The sequence below is a fragment of the Ailuropoda melanoleuca genome, chromosome 5 (assembly GCF_002007445.2).
Source record: "Ailuropoda melanoleuca isolate Jingjing chromosome 5, ASM200744v2, whole genome shotgun sequence".
In the NCBI taxonomy this organism is placed as follows: Eukaryota; Metazoa; Chordata; class Mammalia; order Carnivora; family Ursidae; genus Ailuropoda; species Ailuropoda melanoleuca.
In genome coordinates this window covers 62,342,484-62,357,668 of record NC_048222.1, presented here as the reverse complement: position 1 = coordinate 62,357,668, position 15,185 = coordinate 62,342,484, and the positions used below count along the sequence as shown (strand labels likewise).

General features: G+C 41.0%; 1 protein-coding gene across 9 annotated transcripts in view; it reads left to right on the top strand.

The window, feature by feature from the left end:
* Nucleotides 1–7,997: 7,997 nt before the first annotated feature.
* Nucleotides 7,998–15,185, top strand: part of STARD9 (StAR related lipid transfer domain containing 9) — a 128,255-nt gene continuing 121,067 nt past the window's right edge. For 5 of the 9 annotated variants that reach the window (XR_004625699.1, XM_034661078.1, XM_034661076.1 and 2 more), the window contains exons 1-4: nucleotides 8,039–8,121; nucleotides 9,280–9,422; nucleotides 13,144–13,213; nucleotides 14,856–14,972. Coding sequence is in view for 8 of the 9 variants with exons in the window: in XM_034661078.1 (XP_034516969.1) it covers nucleotides 9,316–9,422; nucleotides 13,144–13,213; nucleotides 14,856–14,972 (294 nt within the window). In the remaining variant the exon portion in view is untranslated. Of the gene's footprint in view, nucleotides 8,122–9,279; nucleotides 9,423–13,143; nucleotides 13,214–14,855; nucleotides 14,973–15,185 lie in introns of those variants that run through there. The other 4 variants (XM_034661077.1, XM_011227592.3, XM_034661079.1 and 1 more) reach the window with 3 other exon arrangements.

Genomic DNA, 15,185 nt, shown 5'->3' with positions numbered 1-15,185 from the left:
TCCCTGAAATTTCATTCTTTTTACTCAGTCTCATTCTTTTAGATGTGGTTGTCCAGTTTTCCCAACACCATTTATTGAAGATACTGGCCTTTCCTCATTATATATTCTTGGTTCCGTGTAGTAATAGACTATATATGCATGGGTTTATTTCTGGGCTCTATAACCTCATGTGTCTTTTTATGCCAATACCATACTGTTTTGATTACTATAACTTTCCAATACAGTTTGAAACTAGGGAGTGTGATGCCTCCAGCTTTGTTCTTTATCAAGATTGCTTTGACTAGTCAGTGCCTTTTGTGGTTCCATATAAATTTTGGAATCGTTTCTTCTTTATCTGTGAAAAATACCATTGGAATTTTGATGGGGATGGCATTGAATCTATAGATTGCTTTGGGCAGTATGGGCATTTTGACAATATTAATTCTTCCAATCCATGAACATAATATCTTTCCATTTATTTGTGTCTTCTTCAATCTCTTTTATTAATGTCTTGAGTTTTCAATGTAGTTTTCAATTTCAAGTCTTTCACCTCCTTGGTTAAATTTATTCCTAGGCATTTTATTCTTTTTGATGTAACTGTAAATGGGATTGCTTTCTTAATTTCTCCAATAGTTCATTATTAATGCATAGAAATGCAACAGATTTTTGCAAATTGATTTTATATCCTGCAACATCACTAAATTCTTTTATTAGTTCTACTAGTTTTGTTTGTGGAATCTTTAGGGTTTTCTTTTCTTTCTTTCTTTCTTTCTTTCTTTCTTTCTTTTTCTTTTCTTTTCTTTTCTTTTTTTTTTTTTAGATTTTATTCCTTTATTTGACAGAAAGTGAGAAAAAGCACAGGCAGCAGGAGAGGGAGAAGCAGGCTGTCCACTGAGCAGGGATCCCGGTATGGGGCTCGATCCCAGGACCCCGGGATCATGACCTAAGCTGAAGGCAGATGCTTAACTGACTGATCCACCCAGGTGCCCCTCTTTATGGTTTTCTATATATAATATGTCATCTGCAAGTAGTGACAGGTTTACTTCTTCCTTTCCAATTTGGATGCCTTTTATTTCTTTTTCTTGCCTAATTGCTACAGCTAAGACTTCCAAAATTATGTTGAGTGAAAGTGACAAGAGTGGGCATCCTTTCCCTTTTCCCTATCTTAGAGAAAAAGTTTTTAGCTTTTTATTATTGAATATGATGTTACCTGTAGGCTTGTCATTTATGCTCTTTATTATGTTGAGGTACATTCCTTCTATACCCACTTTGTCGAGAATTTCATCAAATGCTTTTCCTACATCAATTGAGATGGTCATATGATTTTAATCATTGATTGATTTGCAGATGTTGAACCATCCTTGCATCCCTGGAATAAATCCCATTTGATCATGGGGTATGATCCTTTTAAAATATTGTTAAATTTGGTTTGCTAATATTTTGTTGAGGGTTTTTGAGTGTATATTCATCAGGGATATTGGCTTATAATTTGGCATCCTTGCCTGGTTTTGGTATTAGAATAATGCTGGCTTAGTAAAATGAGTTTGGGATTGTTCCCTCTTCTATTTTTTGGAAGAGTTTGAGAAGAATTGGTATTAATTCTTTGAATGTTTGGTAGAATTTACCAGTGAAGCTGTTGGGTCCTGATCTTTTGTTTGTTGGAAGGTTTTGTTTATTGGAAGGTTTGTTTTTAAGTTTTGTTTATTTAGGTAATCTCTACATCCCATGTGGGGCTCAAACTCACCACCCCAAGATCAAGAGTCACATACTCCTCCAACTGAGTCAGCCAGGCACCCCTGGAAGGCTTTTATTTACACATTTAATTTCCCTACTAGTAATTATTCTGTTCAGATTTTCTATTTCTTCATGATTCAGTCTTAGTAGTTTATATGTTTCTAGGAATTTATCTTATCTTCAAGGTTGTCAAATTTGTTGGCATGTAATTATTCATAGTAGTCTCTTTTTTAAAAGATTTTATTTATTTATTTGAGAGTGGGGGACGGGGAGTGCAAGAGAGAGCAAGCACAAGGATTGGTGAAAGGCAGAGGGGGAAGCAGGCTCACCACTGAGCGGGAAGCCTGATGTGGGGCTTGATCCCAGGACCCTGAGATCATGACCTGCATCACCCAGGCACCCCTGTTCATAGTAGTCTCTTACGATCCTTTCTATTTCTGCGTTACCAGTTGTAATGTCTCTTTTCTCATTTCTGATTTTGTTTGACTCCTCTCTTCATCTTGGTGATTCTGGCTAAAGGTTTGTTATTTTTTCTTTTTTTTTTAAGTTTTCATTTTATTTTTTTAAAGGTTTTATTTATTTATTTGACAGAGAGAGACAGCCAGTGAGAGAGGGAACACAAGCAGGGGGAGTGGGAGAGGAAGAAGCAGGCTCCCAGCGGAAGAGCCTGATGTGGGGCTCGATCCCAGGACCCCGGGATCACGCCCTGAGCCGAAGGCAGATGCTTAACGACTGAGCCACCCCGGCACCCCTAAGTTTTTATTTTTAAGTGATCTCTATACCCAATATGGGACTCGAACTCACAACCCCAAGATCAAGAGTTGCACACTCCACCTACTGAGCCAGCCAGGCACCCTAAGGTTTGTCAGTTTTGTTTATCTTTTCAAAGAACCAGCTCTTAGTTTCATTGATCTTTTCTATTGTCTTTTTAGTCTCTGTTTTATTTATTTCTTCTCTGATCTTTGTTATTGCCTTCCTTTTACTCACTTTGGGCTTTGTCCTTTTTTTCCCTAGTTCTTTGAGGTAGGAGGTTACATTATTTATTTGAGATCTTCCTTGTTTCTTGCGATAGGCATTTATTTCTATGAACTTCCCTCTTACGACTGCTTTGCAGCAGCCCATAAATTTTGGTATGTTGTGTTTCCATTTTCACTTGTCTTGTGGTATTTTTTTCCCTCCTTTGATTTTCCTTCTTTGACTCACTGGTTGTTCAGTAGCATGTTGTTTAATCTCCACACACTTGTGAGTTTTCCAGTTTTCTTCTTGTTTGATTTTAATTTCAGTATGTTGTGGTTGGAAACATTGCTTGATATCCTCTTAAATTTATTAAGACTTGTTTTGCAGCCTAAGATAAACTAATATAATATATGTCAGTCTTACCTCAATTAAAAATTTTTAAGATAATAAATAATAGAGACATAAAAGGACCAGAAATCCTTGAAGAAATGGCTGATATCACATTTGGAGTAGGAAATGTTCAAAATGAACCTGGAACGTCCTGTCATATCAGAAATAAAGGAAGCTATAAAAGACTACTGGAGCTGAGTCAGAATTCAGTGAGGTTCCCACTGGTTAAAGTTGGGATGATTTGGCTATCAATAATAGTAAGTACAATAGGCTGAAGCAAATCAAATATGCTTAAATCCATGAATTTATAATAATATCAAAAACAACAACTCATTTTTTAAAAAAGATTATTTATTTATTTATTTATTTATTTATTTATTTATTTATTTATTTGACAGAGATGAGACAGCCAGTGAGAGAGGGAACACAAGCAGGGGGAGTGGGACAGGAAGAAGTAGGCTTCCAGTGGAGGAGCCTGATGTGGGGCTCGATCCCAGAACGCCGTAACCATGCCCTGAGCCGAAGGCAGATGCTTAAGGACTGAGCTACCCAGGCACCTCAAAAAACAGCAACTCATTAACTACCATTGGGAAGTGCCAGGAAACGAACTTATTTTAAAAATTGGTAATTGAAACAATCAAGCATTTGTCCTGCCTTTGCAATGTAAGCTATGCCTCAGAATAATCAAATAGTTGATGAGGAAAAGTTGCTCTGTATAGAAGTATTTCAACTCATAAATGAAAAACGATAGGGGCACCTGGCTGGCTCAGTCAGTAGAGCATGTGACTCTTGATCTCAGGGTTATGAGTTCAAGCCCCATGTTGGATGTAAAGATTACTTAAAAATAAAATCTTTAAAAAAACAAAAGAAATGAAGAATGATAAAATTAGAGTATCATCACTTTGTGATCCTGTAAAATTGTGACTGTAACTATGCCATTTCTGGCATAGAACTTCTAAAACCTTTGGAATTTTCTAAGTGATGAGACTGCTAAAGGTGTCATTTGTTTTGGTAATGAGGTGACTTTTTCACCCCACCTAGGGCCTAGGGATGGGGGCTGGTTGCCAGGAGACCCAACTATGTGAACAGAGGGTTGGAACTTTCTTACCTCCCTGAATTCTGGGAAGAAGGGTAAGCTGGTTGAATCAATTGCCAATAGTCAATTATTTAATCAATCATGCCTTTGTAATGAAGCCTTCATAAAACCCCAAAAGGAAGGAAGGAAGGCAGAGAAAGAAAGAAAGAAAGAAAGAAAGAAAGAAAGAAAGAAAGAAAGAGAAAGAAAGAAAGAAAGAAAGAAAGAAAGAAAGAAAGAAAGAAAGAAAGAAAGAAAGAAAAGAAAGCAAACTAAGAGAATAAATCTTTCTTCCCAAACTGGGGAACAAGGACACTTCCATGTGCCTCCATGCTGGGTCCTGAACTTCATGAGGACAGAAACTCCTTTGGGACTTCACTCTGTGTATGTCTTCATCTGGCTGTTGATTTGTATCCTTTAATATTCTCTGTAATAAATTAATAATCTAGTAAATAAATAACTTTCCTGAATTTTGTGAGCTTTTCTAGCAAATTAGTTGAACCCATGAAGGGGCTCATGGGAACTTCTGGTATATTACACCCAGTTATGTCAGAAGTACAGGTAACACCCTAGATTTTTTGACTGGCATCTGAAGGCCACTCTAAGAAATTAATTGAATACAGGAGGGGTTTGTGGGAACCTCCAATCTGTAGCCAGTGGGTCTTAAGCACAGGTAACAACCTGAGTTTGTGATTGGAATTGGCAGTGGAGGGCAGTCCAATGGGACTGAGCCCTTAACCTTTGGAATCTGATGCTATCTCTGAGTAGATAGTAACAGAATTGAATTGAACTGTAGGACACCCAGCTAGTGTTGGAGAATTGCTTGGTGGTGTGCGGAGCCACTGCCATCCCTCCACATACCTTCAAAGCCCTAATGAATTGATGACCCAATAAGCTCAGAGGATAATCATTAGTGGTTGCAAATAGCACACACACACACACACACACACACACACACACACACACACACAAGACAGGCACTTATTGATTTGATCAAGGTTCTGGATTCAATTACCAATTACAGAAAATACAGAGGATAGAAAAATACTTGAATATCACCACAGGGATCAATTTGCAAAATCTAGTCTGTGTGAAATCTACAGGAAAATGACCTGTTTTTGTGTTTTTTTTTTTAATAAATTAATGCCAGGGAGAGAAAGAGAGGAATAAGGAAGCTACTGAATAAGAGAGTAAAAGACATATCAACCCAATTTATTTGGATCCTGATTTAAACAGATTGTTTTAAAAAAAAACAGCTTTATGAGGCAATTAGGGAAATTTGAACTCTGAATATTTATGGTATTAAGGAATTAATATTCTTGATTATGATAATAGTATTATGGCTATGTTAAAAAGGAGTCCTTATTTTTTAAAAACCCATATTGAAATATTTATGAGCATATACAGTTTTGAAAATACAGAATATTGCTGTGCCAACCTCTCCAACCTGAAAATAGAAATATATTAACACAGCAATACTTTTTTTCCAGCTTTATTGAGATATCGTTCATATTTAACTGTGTAAGTTGAAGATATACAACATGATTATTTCTTACATGTATATATTGTGAAGTGATTACCACAATAAGATTGGTTAATATATCCATCACCTCATATAATTACTATTTTTGTTGTTGTGGTGTAAGAACACTTAAGATTTATTCTCTTAAAATCTTTCTTTCTTTCTTCCTTCCTTCCTCTCTTTCGTCTCTCTCTTCTTCCTTCCTTTCCTTTCCTTTCTTTCTTCCTTCCTTTTCTTTTTTTCTTTCTCTTTCTTTTTCTTTCTTTTCTCTTTCTTTCTTTCTTTCTTTCTTTCTTTCTTTCTTCTTTCTTTCTTTTCCTTCCTTCCTTCCTTCCTTCCTTCCTTCCTTCCTTCCTTCCTTCCTTCTTCCTTTCTTCTTTCCTTTTCTTTCTAAGTAATCTCCACACCCAGCATGGGGCTGGAACTCACAACCCTGAGATCAAGAGTCACTTGCTCTACCGACTGAACCAGCCAGGTACCCCTCTTAGCAACTTTCAAGTATACAATACAGTATTGTTAACTAGTCACTATACTGTACGTTAGATCCCTAGAACTCACATCTGGAAGTTTGTATCCCTTGACCAACATATTCTCATTTTCTCCACCCCAGCCCTGTAATCCCCAATCTAGTCTGTTTTTATGAATTTTGTTTTTTAAGATTCCATCATACAGGTGTTATCTTTCTCTGTCTGAACTTATTTCACTCAGTATAATGCCATCCATGTTGTCACAAATGGTAGGATTTCCTTTCTTCTAATGTCCAATACTCCATTATACACACACACACATTTTTTTTAATCCATATTTTGATGGACAGATTGTTTCCATGTCTTGGCTAATTGTGAGTAATGCTGCAACAAACATGGGAAATGAAGATATATTTTCGAGATAGTGATTTCATTTCCTTTGGATACATACCTAGAAGTGGGATTGCTGGATCATAAGGTAATTCTATATTTAATTTTTTGGAGAACCTCCATACTGTTTTCCCTAGAAGTGATTCTTTTCACTGCAAGGCACAGTGAGTAGAGAAGCCATTCATAAGACTAGGGTTCTGGGTGAATCTGAGTAGTAAACTGGCTGTCCTAACACTTTAAGGGAAGAATACCTCCAAATGAGAGAGGAGAGGCTGCAAAGGTAAACTGCTATGGGAGCATGCCTGACACACATTAAAGGCACCACCATGAATCAAGTACTATCATTGGAATACTAAAATAACCTTCTGACTGGTTTCTCTTGGGCCTTCATCCTTCCCCATTCCTCAACTTAGTCTCAAAATGGCAGCCAGAGCAATCCTTTAAAGATATAAATCTCATAATTCTACTTTCTCCTTAAAACTTTCCAATAGTTTTCATATATATGTATATATATAAGATTTTATTTATTTATTTGCCAGAGAGAGAGAGAGAGCGCGCACAAGCAGGGGGAGCAGCAGGCAGACAGAGCGAGAAGCAGGCTCCCTGCTGAGCAAGGAGCCCAATGCATGACTGGATCACCGAACCCCGAGATCATGACGTGAGCTGAAGGCAGCCGCCCAACCGACTGAGCCACCCAGGCATCCCGACAATTTATATAGTTATTGTCTCTTTTCCCTTCCCTGTAGATTCTCATTTCCATGAAGACTTGGGCTGTGTCCTTGTCAAGAACCTTAAAACAGCACTTGACTCTTGGTGGGTACTCAAGTTACCTCTTGGATGAACTAATGAACCATTTGTGACTGACAGCATTCTCTCCACGATCACAAACACTGCTAGAGTGGCCCTGAAGTTCCATCACAATCGAGAGAAGCTTGGAGCACTCTAAATTTCTCCACACTCCAAATGCCTCTTCAAAGAGACACTGCTCTTTTCTGGTAACTGCAAAAACATCGGTGTTCCCCTTTACATTTCAGCCCCCAAAATTTAAGCACAAGAATTGACAACTAAGGCCAACGCAGCGAATACACGTATTTAGCAGATTCCGTTGTAAACTTCGCGTTAACCGAAACTTAAACTTATTTACTTGACTCTCTATAGCACCCTCCGAGAACAAAAGCTAGTTCCTGGTAGGTGGGACCTGGCAGTACCCGGAGAGGACCGGCGCCCTCTCGGCCGCAGGGCTCATCATTGGCTGAGGCACCTCAGGCACCGCCCCCAAGGAACGGAGGCGCTTATGGGCGGGGCCGTGCCGGGAGGTGCGTGGGCGGGGCGAGGCGGGGCGGAGCGAGGCTGGCCCGGCAGGCGGGGCCGGGCCACGCGAACTCCCGCCCATCGGACTCAGGATTGGCTGAGGCGCAGCAGGCACCACCCACGCCGGCCCACGGCGCGCGCATGGGCGGGGCCGTCCCGGGAGGCGCGTGGGGCGGGCGGGGCCGGGTTGGGCTTGGGGCCGGGGGTGCTGCCACTGGGCGGACCTGCTGCTTGGGTGGTGGCTGAGGGATGGCGAATGTGCGGGTGGCCGTGAGGGTCCGGCCCCTCAGCAAGAGGTGAGTCTGGGAGGGAGGGGGCGCCTGAGGCGTCAAATGAGCTGAGAGGAGGGCGAGGTCTCCGCCTCTCCCTCAAGTGATTCTGGCGCGGAGAAGTCAGACACAAAGTGGCCCAGGGGGCCAGGGTCCGGAAACCCTAAAGGCCTGCTGGGGCAAAGCCGTTGGGCGAGCTTTCGGATCGTGTCCTGGGGTATAGAGGTTCCGGGATTGTGTCAGGGGTGGGGTGCGCTGTGTCCGTGTCCCTGGAGTCCTGTGAGCAGGAGTTTTGGGGTACAGCGGCTCAAGTCTTTATGCACGAGTTGGGCCTTTCTCACTGAGTTCCCTGAGCGGGGCTGGGAAAGTACGCGGGGAGAGAGGCGGTCAGTCTCCTCTCCTTGGTGGCTCTGGAGTACCTGTGGGGACTGAGACAGAATTGCGTGTGTTCCTGGGCGCACATGGGTTTCTCTTCAGAGATGTGGAGACAGCCAGGTTGTAAGGTGTGAGAGGGAAATTGGGGCCCAGGGAGATCGTGCTTTCATCCTATGCTCGACAGCAGAACTGTGAAGTAGAAGGAAGTTACTCTAATCCTTTTCCTCAACGTGGTCAGTGCGCATTTCCTCATGGGTGAGGCTGATGCAGCACCTCTCAGCTCTTGAGGCATCCAATGTTCAGCCACATAATTTTTTTCCCATTTCACTGATTTTCCACGCAGGTTTGGAAAGTCAGGGAAGGGCTGGTATTTGAACTGTTTTTCTTTTAAGTAATCTTTATGCCGAATGTGGGGCTCGAACTCACCACGCCAAGGTCAAGAGTCAGATGCTCTACAACTGAGCCAGCCAGGTGCCCCGGAAGTGCTTTTTAAAGCGCTATTAGAGTTTGCTGACAGGTGAAGAAGGTGTAGAGAGCACTCTGTAGAAAGGACACTGAGAACAAAGGACTTCAGCTGTTAGAAAACAGAAAAGTTATGGTTGTTTGGTGAGAGGGAGACAAAGCTGGCAGAATGTAGCTTGGGACCAGAAGACATATAGTGGAATTATTTGGGAGGTTTAAAAATTTCCAGGACATAAAATGGCTTGAAAATTGGACAGAAGGATCAAAAAATGCATTGTCCCCCATAACAATTCGGTACTAGCAGGGATTATATTTGTCCCTGATATGGTGGTGATTTGTTTTGAGAAGTCATACAACTGACAGAATAATGAGGAGAGCGATGGGATGAGGGAAGGAAACAGAAGAACAGAAAAGAAAGTAGGAAAAAGACAAAAGAGATACGTGGAGAAAGAAGGAAAGCAGCACATGCCTGGACTGCTGTGTTTAGATTGGTAAGTGGTTTATGACATCTGGCTTCTACATTACTGGATGTGGTTACTTAGGGTTGAGTAGTTTTCGTAGAAGTATGCCACCTTGGAGGTAGCATCTAGTGGATCTTTTTGCAAAACTGCTCTTTTAGGGTTCTCAGGATAATTACCTTGGCCACTCCTGTTAGTAATTTCTCAATTCCTTGAGAGCTAGGAATTTATAATAGTGTGGATTAGATTAAGAAAATGGCGTTGAAATTGAGTTACTTGCAGCCACAGTAGAGAGCACTTTATCTCATCAAACAAAAGTGAGGGGGAAAGAAAGGCACAAAAGCTTATTTACTTTCAGTCGGGTTAAGAACCTTCAGCATTGAGAAGTAGAATGCCAATACTGAGGATACCCAGGTGTGAGTAGGTTATACCAGGCTGAAGATTCAGGAGCAAACATGGATAAACACAGTGTGGCCACCCCCCAGCTAAGAAGTCTAGACCACTCCTGTCTCCTCAGAGAATCCTACAGAGATGCAGCTATACTCCAGTGTTTGTTAACTTCTAACATCTTTGCTGAAGCTCATCTGAATGTAGGGACTCTACCACTTACATGGTTTGTTCAACCTTCAAATAAGTCTTTGGCACAGATTCAGTTAATAATCATTGGATCTGATGTTGTAATATTTTTTCCAGATGAGAAAATGGTCTTGTTTAAGGTCTAAAAGTAGGTAAAGTTTCTATTCAATAGACCAAGCTGCTCCTTCCTTCTGAGATTACAGAAAAGTTGTACTTCTTGATCAAATGCCTGTTGGCTTAGTAGGACTAGAACTGACCATCAGTAAAATGATAATGTGGAACATTCCCTCCCCACTCCTCATAGTTTCCCATAATTAGAAAGCCTGTAGCTCATTATATGTTGCTGTCCCTTGGTCTATCCAAAATCATTCATCATTAAGAGAACATGTTCTCTTTTACCAATGTTGTAGGCTTTGGAACACACCCCACTGTCCTGTCAAAAAAAATTAAAAAAATTTTTTTTTTATTTGAGAGAAAGAGAAAGAGAGCACAAGTAGGGCAAGCAGCAGGGAGAGGGAAAGGGAGAAGCAGTCTCCCCGCTGAGCAGGGAGCCCAATGTGGGGCTCTATCCTAGGACCCAAGGATCATGACCAGAGCCAAAGGCAGATGCTTAACAAGTGAGCCTCCCAGGCACCCCTGCCCTGTCAAAATTTACTGTTCATATACTATATTCCCTTTCTGTGGGGGGTGTGTGTGTTTGTTTTAATCTGTAAAATAGGATAACTACTTCAATGGGTTTTTTTATGAAGATTAAATGAAAGAAAACATTAAAAGTACTTAGGGCTTGGCTTATTTTAAGTGTCCAATGAAGTGTTAGCTATGTAATTTTTAACTGTTTTTTATTACTGCTTATACTTAGCTGTCTATTTTTTTTAAGTTTTACAAATGAATAGATAATAAATGGTCATGGCTTGCTTATTTTCCCTTCTAAGACAGTGATTCTTAAATTATAGTATGCATACAGTCCACCTAGGGAGTTTGTTATAATGCAACTTGGTTTGGTTTTGTTTTTTACCTCCCTCCCCCCCATAATGCAACTTGTTAATAGGAATTCGAACTAATAAGCCCCATCATCTCATGTAATTCCGATGAAGGTAGCCTGTGGACCACACTTTGAGAAACATTGTTCTAGAGGTAAATGTGGAGCTGACAATTTATCCCTGTGCAAAGGGAAATTCATCTTAAGGAATGAATGCCGGAGGCAAGTGGTAGTAGTGCCACTCTGCTGTGTGTAAGGCTCCATTTCTGCAGACTTTCATTGAACTCTGTGTGACCAGCTCCCCAGTTGAGGTTGGTGCCCTTTCTTTCTGTTCTGCTCAATTTTAATTCTCCCTCATTTTGTTTTAGAATAGCTTGGAATCACTAGGTTACCAATGGCAGCAGTCCAGGCCAGGAAGGAGCAGCATCTTACCCTTATAGTTTGTATCTTTCTTCCAAGAAGTCAAATTCAGGACACTTCTTTTCAGTCTGCTTTATGTGGAAGAGTCTTAGATGAATCCTCAAGAAAGGGCATACTTAAAAAAATTAGATGATTTGGAAAAATTATTGCATCATTTTTTCTTATTTTCTTTATTGTCCAAATTTACTATAGTCTGTGTATTACTTTTAAAGGGGGAGGAGGGATAAGAAAATCTACCTTAGGGGCGCCTGGGTGGCGCAGTCGTTAAGCGTCTGCCTTCGGCTCAGGGCGTGATCCTGACGTTCTGGGATCGAGCCCCACATCAGGCTCCTCCGCTATGAGCCTGCTTCTTCCTCTCCCACTCCCCCTGCTTCTGTTCCCTCTCTTGCTGGCTGTCTCTATCTCTTCAAATAAAAAATAAAAAAAAAAAATTAAAAAAAAAAGAAAATCTACCTTAAAGTGGAGAAAGGTAAAAAACTGTTATCTTGTAAAATGTTAACAGCAAAGATGAAAGATTTTCTTCAAAATTGTTGAGGGCTGTGTGTGTGTGGGGGGGGGGTGTATGGTTTATGATCCTGAGGGACTAAGAATATCTCTGCTGCTTTAAATACTATCTAGCATGAAATGTGAAATAAAGAGCATTAGGGGCTTAAGGACATTTAAGTAACAAATGTTTTTACATGGGAGAGGGAAATTTCCTTATCCAGGGCTTTATCTCAGACCCCGGGGAAAAAAAAAAAAAAAAAAAAAAAAATCCTAAGTGTAAAGACCTCTGCCTCACTGTGCCTGTCCTCCCCTCCCCAAATTCTCAAGGTCACATCCTGGGAACCATGAGGAAGGATAAAAATGAGACAGAACATATTTTCTTAACTTTAAGGTCCCAGGCTAGGAGTAATTTGATTATTTTCATTGTAGTGGAGGAAATGCTAATGAATTTAATTCTTATCTGTTAACATTCTGGCCTTGAGCACTTTAGCTAAAGGTTTTTATGTTACGAAAAAAGATTTCATATATAGAGTGGAGTATATTCTGCTCATTTTGGGCTTCAGGTATATGGGTCACTTAGATTAAGCCCCTTAAAGTAAATTTAGGGGTTGGTTAGTTGTTAGCAGTATTACTACATAACTGCAACATAGGAAAATTCTTGAGGATCTTGGCTCTCATTCCAATTTAGAAAGATAAAAGGAAAGGATTTGGGAAATATGTTCTCAGCATCTCAACAGAGAGGACTCCAAAACCTTTCTCATTACTATCCATGCTCAAAATCCCAGAGAAAATGAGAGAGGATGCCTTGTGCACTGAGCGAAGGATACTCTCCAGAATTTCAAGCCTGATTTCTAAGGGTATGGTTAAGAGCCCAGGCTTTGTGGTCAGACAGATCTGGGTTTAAATCCCAGCACTGCCGCTGCTTGATGTGTGACCTTGGACAAGTTACATAATTTCTCTCAGCTTCAGTCTTCCATCTGAAAAAATGAAGATATGGTAGGAAGCCGTGTCAGGAGAGTGTGTTAGTGGGAAGATTGCATAAGATGAAGTATGATATGTACTGTACCTAATACAGTGCCTAGCACATGGAGCGTGCTCAATAGGGGTAATTCTTAGCTGTTCCAGAGCCAAATTCTAATGATCCAGAGAAGCATGTCAGCCAGGACAGCTACTTATAGAGACAGCAGTAGGGAAACATTTCGTCCCAGTAGCACTGATCTCAGCTTCTCTTTTCTTGATTTTTTTTTTTTTAAGCAATGTTTCTTCTCATATGGGTTTGGGTCTTGTTTCTAGGGAGACCAAAGAAGGGGGAAGAATTATTGTGGAAGTTGATGGCAAAGTGGCAAAAATCAGAAATTTAAAGGTAAGCCTGAAATTATACTGTTTTCTCTTTCCACTGAGGAGCTTGTATTATTACAGGGGCTTCTGGGATGAAGATGTGTATGTGAATGGGTTTAGGGTGGGGGTTTGGGAGAAGGAAGAGTTTTATACAAAGCAAGTATAAAAATAAAGCAGGAAAGAAGTATAGGGATTGTGGCCACTGCAGCCCAAGTTCTGTCAAACAGGGTGCAGCTGTTTGGAAACTGGTCACTTACTGCTTATGGGCGTCATGGCTAGTATAAGTCATGCTGGGTAAATCCATGGTTGTATTTAACTTGCCAGACCACCAGTTAGACTTTATCCCAAGCCTCTCATTTGATATCACTTAATCTAGAGGCGTTACTACAGATTTCAGTATGCATCAGATCCCAGAAGGGAGTCAGTCACTATCCTGAGTCGTGCTACAGATTTTCTTTCACAGATCTGACTGACCTTTGAGTCACAATTGGACAAAAACTTGGAACTTCCTCCCCCACCCATCACCCCCTCCCAGGGCTGATTTCCTCTAACCCATTCCTCCATTTACCAGAATAGCGGAAGTGGAAGTGGTTCTTTCTTTCTGGTCCTTGGGGAGTGGAGAGACAGGGAAGCTCGCCTTGTGACTGCTGCTATAGACAGCTTGCAGGTGGTACTCAGCATTCCTGAGAGCTGAGGAAGCTGTCTTGTGCGAGTGAGGGTTATCTGGACCCCAGGCCTATCAGCCATGCCCACCCCATGATGTGATCTGTTTCCTTTTGTCAGCGCTCTCTGCTAAAAGAGAATGGGACCTGCCAAACTTTCAGTAGGCGCTCCCCAGGGACAAAAAGACCTTTTATTCTCTGCCGTCTCTTATTTACATCTCTGTTGCTTACATACCTCAAGGGCTTTGTTCTGAGAGTTGAGAGTTTTGGTTTTTTAAGAATAAATCCTGGCCAAGATCAAACTCTAATCTGCCCCCTGCACACCTACTTAGCTGCTTACTTCCTTGAGGTCAGTTATCCCCTAAGAATTTCTTAGTCATTCTGACAGCCTCTTTCTACTATAGTTTGTGGTGGCTAGTTCTAGGGTTTGTCTATCCCTGTCCAGAGTCTAAATATTAAATAGTAAGATAAAACATTGTGGCTATAGTACTATTCTCCCCAGTACCTGGAGGTCAGTACGGTTCCAAGCCCTGACTCTACCCTCATCTACCCTGGGCAGTTGGATTGGTCCTCACTCTTCTATTCAATGTGCTTTCTAATTCACTGGGGGTGGATACCCAGGGACCTCTGTGAAAGCCCTAGGTTGATAGAGTTTGTCAGGCCCAGGCACTGAACTACTCATGCACTCCTGGTATCCTTTACAGAAATATTTGGAGAAAAAATGATCGCGATAAGAAGATGCTCAGAGAGGGAAAGGCTTTCTCGCCTAAGCTTGGTTCATATGTAGGCAGATAGGTGATAGTGTGATAGACAAATTTAATTCTCTGGAACTTTTATTTGATGAGATGAGGACAGAGTTTACTTTTTTTTTCTTTTTCAGGTGGATAACATAATGATTCTCATGACCAGTCTAGGTCTCTCTAGCTATAGCAGGGAGGAATCAAGTGGCACTGGCTAGATTCTGACATTGTGATAGAGAAGACTCTATTCTGTGTTTGATTTTAGGTGGACAATCGACCAGATGGCTTTGGAGACTCCCGGGAGAAGGTTGTGGCATTTGGCTTTGATTACTGCTATTGGTCAGTCAACCCAGAGGACCTTCAGTATGCATCTCAGGATATGGTAATGTCATATTTCTTTCACTCTCCTCAGTGTTCCATAACTGGATAATTATTGGGAAATTAACATGGAATTGGGGCCTGGTCTTATTTTAATGCTTTGGTTAGAAACTAATAATGTTTTGATCTGAGAAGTAGTAGTGAGAGCCCATCAGAAAGAACAAAGGAGATGGGAAAAGACTGCTTGCCTAGGGCACAGAAGTTGGCTAGGGTCCAC